We start from the raw sequence: 10,483 nt of genomic DNA, 5'->3' as shown, positions 1-10,483 counted from the left end.
ATCTGTGCACAGCGGACTAAGTTATCGGGTATGACAATATTTACACTGATGAAAATACCAAATATCTTCGGAACTAGTCAAGATGCTCGCAACCTACTGTTATTAATAAACAAAAGGGTGTGAGGGGTCAATTTCAAGAAGATACATTCTCATTGTGACAATTGTCAAGAATTTGGTAGGTTTAATTTTCTTTGTTTTTGCCCCATGCGGTCTTTTGTCTCTTGCCACCTTCCACACTTTCCTTTCTTTTTCCTCTCCCTCTCCTTAGCCATATAAATACCGCATGTACACTCTTTTCCTCAACTCCCAATTCTTCTTCCCTTCTCATTTTTCTTGTTTAATTTGATCACACAACTTAATTAGTTGTTACATATTTCTAAAGCCATGATGATAGAGTCTTGGAATCCTCCTCTCCTACATGACTACTCTAAGCTTTCGCGACGACAAAACATTCGTAATGATGGTGGAGCAAACCTCAGCGCTGAAAAAGTACTGATGGAAGAGTGTGAACTTCCATTGATAGACCTGAATGGTCTGACAAGTGAAGATGAGAGAGAAAAGATCAGATGCGAAGACGCCATTTCAAAGGCTTCTTCTGAATGGGGTTTTTTCCAAGTTGTGAACCATGGTGTGAGTCTTGAATTACTTAGAAAAATGAGAAGAGAACAAATGAAATTGTTTAAAGCACCTTTTGAGATGAAAGCTAGTTGTGGAATTTTAAATAATTCTTATAGATGGGGGAATTCAACAGCTACTTGTCCAAAACAATTTTCTTGGTCAGAAGCTTTTCATATCCCTTTGACAAAGATTTCAGAAGCTGCTTGTTATGGAGAGTTCACAACTTTGAGGTACTACTATCTATATATCAATTAATTAAAGAGTTTTAAGCTATATATATATACACTGTCAGTATAAAAAAAAATACTATCAGATCATTTAAATAATATCTACATGTAAGTCTCCTAAATATATGAGATTTGAAAATTAAGACAGATTGATTACTTGCTCTAACAGGTTCAGGTGACCGGATGGTGTAATTTTTTTTTATATAAAACTGTATTATATAACTTAAATAAATAGAGGTTTTATCATTTATATATCTAGCTCGTTTTTTTTTATTATATCTAGCTTGATTACTTGTGTAATGAAATGCGTAGAGGAAAATTCAAAATTAAGAATAAACGCGTTGAAATTAGAATTGATTTATTGTAGTAATGTGTGTTTATGGATGAAGGATGGCTTCTGAAACAAGCTTAGGTAGTTTACCTTACTCCTCCTTTTTCCACATTAAAAGAAATAAATTTGTTATTGTAACATTTTGTCATCAAACCTGCACGTGCAAATTATATATGTATGAGAGAGAGAATATATTGTTGGAATATATATACTGGTGTGATAGTTTATTCTACCATAATAAAACGGAATCTTCTATATAAAATTGTGTATATGCCGTTTCTTTTATTCCTTAACATGTTATCATTTACCCCATATTTCAACTTAAAGTTCACTTTACTATCATATTTTTTCAGATAATTTGTTAGAAAAGGACATGGACCCTGTAGTGTGATTTGAAAACAAACCTTGTATCATGTTTTTTCACGTAACTTACTCCCTCCCCCCCCCCCCCCCCTCCCTCCCCACACCCCCAACCACAAAGAAAATTAACCTAAATAGCCATCCATATTCAACCGCTTATAAACTAAAAATATATAGCCAGCAGAAGTATAAAAAAAATGTGTATATATATATAACGTACAGTGTATAATCTATCTATATTGGCTATGAAAAGTTAACAGTCATTCTGGCCGGTTATTGGTGTAAAGATCCCCTCTCCCGCTTAGTTTAGAATAGCTAATGAGAGGAATACTATTGATTATCTAGGAAAGAGGGCTTTTAAGAATGGAAAAAACATTATCTTAAAGATAGAGAGCCCCTGCCTTTTCAGAAACGAGTTAATGGGCTCTTTTTCTATTACGAATGAATGACCTCCCAATTTATTTTTAAGCTTGCTTTCAAATCGGCCTATCCTAACATAAAATTTAACTTTGTTATAGGGAAGTGATGGTGGAATATGCAAATGCAATGCAAAATCTAGCCAAATCACTTGCTGGAGTTCTTGTAAGAAACTTAGGCCACAGAGATAGTCACATCAAAGAAATATGCAATGAGAGTTCATGTTTCCTTAGATTAAATCACTATCCAAAATGTCAAATTTCTCAAGAAATATTTGGATTAGTGCCACACACAGATAGTGATTTCTTAACAATTCTTCATCAAGATGAAGTTGGTGGACTTCAGCTAATGAAAGACAACAAATGGGTAGCTGTCAAGCCTAACCAAAATGCACTTATTGTCAACATTGGAGATCTTTTTCAGGTACACTTTTTCCCTTCTTCTTTTTTTTTCTCACTTTTATATGGTTATTACTATTGTTTTTGGAAATTAATGGAGAGAAAATGACAAGTGATAATGACTCTGAATAGTTTTTTCAGCTTCGACTTCAGATACTATTTTTTTCCTGGTTCGTAGTTCATGAGTGAGAGAGAAATGATAACGAAAAGAAAGAAAAGAAACGTCTAATTGTTTTTTCCTCTCTTGCTTGGTTTATAAAAAAAAATGTATGTTCGTGTAGTTGCTTTTTAAAAATAAATGTGAGTATTTTGCGAGTGAAAGCAAAAAAAAGATCATCATTTCTTCATCTTCTAAAAAAATCAATATCTTCCAACCAAAAAAAAAAACACTAAGTTTGAAAAAAAATCCATTTTCCAAAAATAAGTTCTTTTTGCAAATAATAACTTTTATTTCAGTAACATGTTATTCCTTTATCACAAAAAAGCAAAAGTATTGTAAATATCAGGGTCAAATTTTCTAATTTTTGGATTCATTTTGAACATCAATTCTATTGTTTCTGAATAGTAAAACTTTCGTATTTGAAAATTACAAGAAACAGAAGAAAATGTCATTATCAACTTTATATAAATAATCCAAGTCCAATTTCTTTATAAATGTTTTTGATTGATCAAGAAATGGTGAAACCAACGTCCACAGGTGCAATTTCTTTTTCACTAAGTTTTGTCTCCAATTGCCAGAGTCACTTATTATGGTCTCATTGTCATTATTTAAAAATATTAATCCAGTAAAAGCAAGGTATGTGTTTATTATTTTGATTATCAACTAATTTAAAAAATAAATTTTGGCATGTTATATTGGTCCAAGTATTATGCCCACCAAAGTTAGTTCCTTCTCCATCGATAAAAATAACACTACTCATTTGTCCATACTTGCCTATGATGAAACACTCATTTTCTCTTTGATTGGTGGCTAATCTCCAAGTCATTAACAAGTTTATGCATTTCATTAGTAAAATAATTAGAATTGGACGCAATCTAACTCGAACGTCATAGAGAAGGTCTTTCTTTTTTCTCCTTTAGGAAAAATGAAACATGCTCAGGGGCGAATCTAGCATTCATCTTATAGGCTCATTCGAACCCTATATATGTGTTAAAAATCTACTAAATAAGTCGAAATTATAGATTTGGAACCTTGTAAAATCAAATATATTGTGTTAAAATCCCAAACTCAAATCGCTAATGTTCAAATCCTGAATCCGCCTCTAAGTCTTCCTACTGCTTTCGTCCTACTTTGCATTATGGAGAAATAAATTTGATGATTGACAATGTAAAATAAATGCAGGCTTGGAGCAATGATGTGTATAAAAGTGTGGAACACAAAGTGATGGCTAATGGGAAAATGGAGAGATTCTCAATCGCTTATTTCCTTTGTCCTTCTTATGATTCTTTAATTGGAAGCTGCAAAGAGCCCTCTGTCTATAAGAAATTCACCTTTGGAGAATACAGATATCAGATTCAACAAGATGTCAAATTGATTGGCCACAAAGTAGGTCTCTCGAGATTTCTTCTATAGGAATTAGCACATATAATAGCACAGAAAAAAAAATTGCATATCGTACTCACTAGTCCTAGATCCTGAAAGAGAACTTCAAATTTGAGGGAGTTGATACAAGATAAATTTTGTGTTCTATTTCATTCGTACGTATATATATGTAGATCAATTCACCTATGTAATTCTAAAGTTAAGGTAGAAGAGAGATTGCTTCTTTTTGTTTCAGAGGGGAAGAGGCAATACAGACGTTATGCCATCGGCGCGACCGCGTAGAGAGATATAAAGATTACTTCTGTATGTTAAATACTATTGTTCTCAATTTGATGAATAGAGATAAAAGTTACGCTTTGTCATCCATATTATTTAGACTCTTTACTTTTTTATAATTGAGAAATCTATGAGAGGCAGCTAGCGTACGATCTGAAATTCGATGGATAACATAACCTTACCTCTATCTTTCTCCACTTAAATACGACTTTTAGGTTTGGTAGGGTTCTAACTATATCATTTAGACTCCTTGAATTTCTACTTCATCATTTAGACCCATACGAGTTCTTACACTTTCTAATCATAGGTCACATGATAAGTAGTACTTGACCACAAAACCTCTACAACAAAATAAAAAACTAAAGGTATATATTTCGAATTAGTCAACCAAGAGATGTATAAAATCAAGCAATCATAAGGTAGACTAAGCCACTCATATACATCTAATAACACCAATTGAATCCGATCATCAAAACTTGCTATTTCATTCGTTTTCCAATCATATGTCAACTATAGTAAAATACCCAGAAGGCCACATACTTATAAATGAAACTTTAGAACAACAACATAACAAATCACAACATGCGTGCGTGTCTAAAGATTCAGTATGATTTTTTATCACATTGATAAATAGAAATTTCGATATTCAATATATTTTTCAGATGAAAGATCTCCATCAGCAGCATCAAGAATGTGAAATTCAGTCCCCTAGCTAATATGGACATAACATTTTGGTATAGATGGACAAAAATAATACACAGCTACTGAAGAATCTTTCTCTAAATCCATTCACTTCCGTGGAAAAATTATCCCTTTGTATAACTGGATATCAAGTTCTCATAATTACTGTACAATGATGAGATAACGAAAAAACTACTACTATGAAGAATCTACAATAAAGATACTCTCAGATGGGATTTATAAGCAGACAAGTAAATGCTTGGTGAATAAATTGAATCCAGCTATCAACTAAATTTATTCTTCCAAATCCTCTACCTAACTAGGATTACAACTATTAGTCAAGAAGCAGGGCTACCTTGTCCTTGAGACTGCTCTTCTTCTTTACCACAACTGGCCGATCCCCAGAAGGATCACTTTGTTTATTCTTGTTTAGATCACAAGCAAAATTCATTTCTTCTCTAACTTGTTCAACTCTCTTCTCCTCGTGAGTTTTCTTCAATAGGGGGCCCAAAAACAAATCTAACATGTCTTGGGTAGGATTCTCGGACATCTTAACCTTAGGAGGAGGAGCATCAATTGTTCTCTCTTGAATTGAAATACTATCAAAATTTGTTTCTCTTCTCAATGATTGATTGTCAACTTCAATGTCACTTAACGAGCCTAATGACATGGAAATAGCATCCTCCATTGGACCGCTTTTTTCTTTGTTTGATGCAGCTTGCTCGCTCTCATTCACATACTGCCCGGATAGAAAAAATACAATTACAACCAATAGGTCCCATATTTACTACAGAATTAAAACTAGCAAATTTTTTATACCAAATAACAAACACATTGAGATAATATATATTTTTCACAGTTCACTCAAATGAGATGCCACAAATTAATAACCTACTTTCCTTAATTTAAATAGAGAGCGAAATCGTACCTTTCATTTTAAATAGCAGTATAGCTTTATTAAACGATTCAGATGTTTCAAAATTAATAGAATGTAGATATCAATAATCACCTCTTTAGCTATGCTCATTAAATCTTCTACGGTCAAATCTTCATCATCATCACCAGCATACTGCAAAAATGAACAGTAAATATATCTGAGATACCGCATTTCTAAGCCAAATGTGATCATTACTTTCAGATGGTAAAGTTGAAGAATTGTTTAGGAGACGTCAAGAGAACTTAGCAGATCACCTCTTCTGCTATGCTCATTAGATCTTCAACAGTCAAATCCTCATCATCTGTTTTTGGTGTTGACTCTTCAACATCAGCGCAATTCCCATTCCTAGAATTCTTTGCTTTCTGTTTCTGCCTCCTTGAACTAGGGCCAGCTTCATTAGAATTTTCCTTCACCCTGCTGTATTTTCTCTTCCTTAAGCCACTTTTATCACTTGCTTCTGTTATTGTCTCTTCCATCTCAGCACCTTCCTCAATCTTGGAATTCTTCGTTTTCTGTTTCCGTCTCCTCAACATAGGCAACGGTCCATCACCATTTACCTTCATCCTGTCACATTCACTCCCCGTTAAACCGCATTCATCATTACAATCATCATTTGGTAGGTTTAACTTTCTTCTGCTTCTTTTTGTTGTTTGACATATTGGAATCTGAGTAGTTGACTCCTCAGTGAATGCTTCCTTTTTATCTGTAATCTTTCTGTTTTTCCGCCTCTTGGTAACAATCTTCTCCTCTGTATTATCATTATCGTCTACATGATCAGTCTTGACTTTTTCCTTTAATTGATCAGCAGCAGACGTAGCAAACATCCACCCAGGCAACTGCCTTTTTCCACCCTTGTCAAGAACAGTCCGATCATCCATTATTTCTTTTGTTTTGCTTTTGCAGAATTACATCTAGCAGATGAAATTCCTGTACAGTTAAAGATACTCAGTCGACAAAAGTGGAGGGCACTCAGAACATTCAAGCTAAAAGATATCCCAAAAACAACTCAATCAGCTTGAACCAGCTTATACATAGTGGTAAAGGGACACAATTTCCATCAGCTCGAGATATAGTTGTCCAGTAAAAAGAATGATGACTTTGAGCATTCACCTTCCTCAAAATGCACCCTATAAAAATAAACAAAAGGAGAAAATGAATTCTCTTTCAATCATCATAAACTTTGAGCTACGTGATAGGGAAAGTCCATCTGAAATGGGTATTGGTAAGCACAAAAGAGTACAACAACAACAACATACCCAGCAGAGTCCCACAATGTGGGGTCTGGGGAGGGTAGAGTGTATGCAGACCTTACTCCCACCTTGAAAGGTAGGGAGGTTGTTTCCGAAAGACCCTCGGCTCAAGAGAGAACAAGACAAAAAGGTCAGATAGGGATAAGCATATCAAAACAATATGAAAACGAGGAATAACAAAAGCGAGAAAGTCATGATAAAACAGTCTGGGAGGAAAGGAGCAGTAGCTACCATAGATAAATAGGATAATCGAAGTACAAGACCCAACAAATATAGGCAGAAATCAAATGGCACTAAACGAATGAGCAAAACTACAACTCCTAGGACAATAGAATAAGCGAGACTACCTCCTAACCTTCTATCCTAATCTGAGTCCTCCACAACATCCTATCTACGATCAAGTCCTCGGTAAGTTGGAACTGCGCCATGTCCTGTCTAATCACCTCTCCCCAATACTTCTTCGGCCTACCTCTACCTCTCCTGAAACCATCCATAGCCAACCTCTCACACCTCCGCACTGGGGCATCTGTGTCCCTCCTCTTCACATGCCCAAACCATCTCTATGGTAAGCACAAAAGAGTAAGTCTTAAAATATATATATATATATATATTACTTCAAAGACATTTTCGGCAGCAGATACCCGGTCTAGTCGAGGTGTGCACAAGTTGGCCCGGACACCACCATTATAAAAAAAAAAAAAGAGAAATGTTAAGATTTTCAAAGTTGTGTCTCTTTTTCTGAAGATTGTAACTTGACACCTAATCTATAAAATTCTTCTTCTGAGTTGTTTCATCTGTGCAAACTCTTGAAAATGCTAAACCTTTCTAGAAAATATACAGCTTTTCTTAAACTGCTACTTCTGTTACCTACTAAACCACACCATAGATCTTATTTGCTTATAGAACACAAAGGCTAATAAGTTTGTCTGCAGCTGCTTATAGAACACAAAGGCTAATAAGTTTGTCTGCAGCTGCTCTACTTCTTTTCTTCTCTCATAATTCAGAAAGATCAGCAGTATCAACTCTATAAGATTATATATGATTTAAATTACATTTATGTACTCTCTTAGCCTTGCAATTGAGTCTACAAGAAAACTGGGGACAAAAAGAAAAAATAAAGCAAAAACAGCAGCAAATTTCAACTAGCTACATAAACAATCAGACAAGGAACACGGGCTCATTAAGTCTTGAACACCCTTTGAAGAAAAAATTTAGGCCCGGATACGTCATAGCCCCTTAAACTTGCAAATAAATATCATTTAGACATTCGAACAAGCCAAAGGCAACTCTCAGACCATTTGAGTTTACAGACTCCCCTCGCTTTGATAAGAAATATCTGAGTAAAAAACCTTTGAGCTGAGATAATATTCCATTTTGAGGGAACCTGAAACGACTTTTATGAGCTGTCTCAGTAGTGACTGACTTGATTTTATTAGCTGAAGTCTATCGTGGAAATGAAAAAAAGAAATTATTGTTCCGTATAAGGGATTCCTACCTTCTCCTTCCCGGAAGTTCTTCTCAGATACAAGGAAATGATTCAGTTCCAGAGCTAAAGATCGTAGTTCTCGAACGAGCAATCGAAAAAATAGAAGTCGTCCGTATCAAGCGATACGTGAATTGCCGAGCCCAACAAAAGAGGCTCTCGAAAGAGAGCTTTCGACCTTTCTTTCTTCCTTTGGAAATAGGGAAGTTAGAAAGGATGTCTTGGAAGGGACAATAAGGAAACTCGACTTGAATAGCGCGTCTACTCGACCTCAAGTAACTACAGTTAGGAGGATCCATCCAATAGCTTAATGACTTGCTTGGGTCATCTAAGAGGTAAGGCTGTTAGAGAGTGATCGAGAGAAATTTTCAGTTGGAGACTATGAAAGGCCTTTAGTTGGTTTTTCCTTTTATAAGAACCTTCCAACATACTATGCGCTACGCCTCTGATTGCTATGCCTGGCCGTTCCAACTGATCACCTAAACACGTGATAATGTGTCTGTATTATACACTTCCGGCTAAAGTTTTAAAAAAAATTCTGCGCGTGTTTTCTAGCGCCCATTATGTAGATAAGTTCAACCACTTAACATATGTCAGTTCCTTTTAATAATACGCATTAGCCTCAATAATCCCTAAAACCTCACTCCTGTTTCAATTGATGTTGATATGTTTAATCAAAGAAGGTGATATATTTTATGTGACTACGTAATGGAAACTTGAGAACACGCGTAAACATAGGCGAATTCAGGATTTAAACTCTATGGGTTCAATTTTAAGATTTTAGCACTGAATCAATTATATTTTTAAAGTCACGGGTTCATATATACCATTTATTACAATTTTAGTATTCTTTTACACACAAATTTATGCTCGTGTCAAAAGTTTGGGGTTCAATTGAACCCCAGACAACAAGGCTACATCAGGGGCGGAGCCAAGCAATGGCCAGGGTGTTCGCCCGAACCTCCTTCGGCGAAAAATTATCATGTATACACAAGGTTAAAATTATTTTTATGTATAAATAATAGATGTTGAACCCCTTGGCTTCCTCATTTCTTACTTTTTATATTTTTGAACCCCCTCGGCGAAAATCCTGACTCCACCACTGAGCTAGATACGCCTCTGCACGTAAAAGTTTTCCAAAATTTAAGACAAAAGTATCTAGTAGGAACACTTTATTATATCTTCAGGTGTTTAATTGTAACACATACCATAGTTCGACTGTTTAAATAAAATATACTGACAAGTTTAAGGGGTTATCGATGTATTCAGCTAAAAAATTATATTTATACTAAATTTGCACACACTGCTTAACTGACTAACTAGAAATCGTGAAAAGTAATCTTAACTGCAGCATATTCTATAAGTAAAATAATTCTGAGATTTGCAAATGAATTGGCGAATTCACTAATTGAGCAAATTTTCGAATATTTAGATAAAAAGAAAAAAGAGAATACCCAATTCAGCTTTGAATAATGAGGATTTGATTCGAAGGTAGGAAGAGTCCTCACCAGAGCCATTTATTGATCCGTCAGCGTAGTCAAATCAATTACGAAAAGGAAAAGGGCTATAAATATAACCCTGTACTATCAAAAATAGTTTAAATATACCCTACTTTATAGTTTCGATCCGAATATACTCGTCTTGTTTTACTCTTAATTTTGATTAAATATACCTTTTTTGTTATATTTTCGGTCCAAAAATACTTTTTTCTTATATTTTGGCACAAATTTACAAATATTGCTATACTTTCCGTCCAAACATACACTTTTGTTATGTGTTGGCACAAATTTACTCTTAATTTTGACGAAATATACCTCTCGTCTTATACTTTTGGAACGTTACCCTGTCGCAGAAATTTATTCTTAATTTTGATGAGGGACACTTTGCAACCTCATAATCAAACGACCTATCCAATTTTGAATACATGATTCGTTTAAAAACTCATTTGTTTCAGCCTTACCC

At 34.7% G+C, this 10,483-nt stretch overlaps 2 protein-coding genes across 7 annotated transcripts; one reads left to right on the top strand and one right to left on the bottom strand.

Moving 5' to 3' along the window:
* Nucleotides 1-212: 212 nt before the first annotated feature.
* LOC132615410 (gibberellin 2-beta-dioxygenase 6-like) lies at nucleotides 213-4,260 on the top strand. The gene is made up of 3 exons (XM_060330017.1): nucleotides 213-848; nucleotides 2,055-2,376; nucleotides 3,694-4,260. The coding sequence occupies exons 1-3, from the start codon at nucleotides 385-387 to the stop codon at nucleotides 3,922-3,924; spliced, it is 1,017 nt and encodes a 338-aa protein (XP_060186000.1). The 5' UTR covers nucleotides 213-384; the 3' UTR covers nucleotides 3,925-4,260.
* A 703-nt stretch (nucleotides 4,261-4,963) lies between these two features.
* Nucleotides 4,964-10,122, bottom strand: LOC132614179 (uncharacterized). 6 transcript variants are annotated; one of them, XM_060328568.1, is made up of 6 exons: nucleotides 9,976-10,097; nucleotides 7,045-7,144; nucleotides 6,820-6,915; nucleotides 6,043-6,715; nucleotides 5,861-5,920; nucleotides 4,964-5,590 (listed from the first exon to the last, which is right to left on the bottom strand). In XM_060328568.1, the coding sequence occupies exons 4-6, from the start codon at nucleotides 6,664-6,666 to the stop codon at nucleotides 5,186-5,188; spliced, it is 1,089 nt and encodes a 362-aa protein (XP_060184551.1). In that variant the 5' UTR covers nucleotides 6,667-6,715; nucleotides 6,820-6,915; nucleotides 7,045-7,144; nucleotides 9,976-10,097; the 3' UTR covers nucleotides 4,964-5,185. The 6 variants fall into 6 exon arrangements, with proteins under 6 accessions (XP_060184551.1, XP_060184550.1, XP_060184549.1 ...); XM_060328567.1 differs by lacking the exon at nucleotides 7,045-7,144 and having other exon boundaries at nucleotides 9,976-10,122; XM_060328566.1 differs by having other exon boundaries at nucleotides 6,043-6,915; nucleotides 9,976-10,096.
* Between the last annotated feature and the right edge of the window lie 361 nt (nucleotides 10,123-10,483).

This window comes from Lycium barbarum, chromosome 10, assembly GCF_019175385.1.
Source record: "Lycium barbarum isolate Lr01 chromosome 10, ASM1917538v2, whole genome shotgun sequence".
In the NCBI taxonomy this organism is placed as follows: Eukaryota; Viridiplantae; Streptophyta; class Magnoliopsida; order Solanales; family Solanaceae; genus Lycium; species Lycium barbarum.
This window is presented reverse-complemented; position numbering and strand designations above follow the sequence as displayed.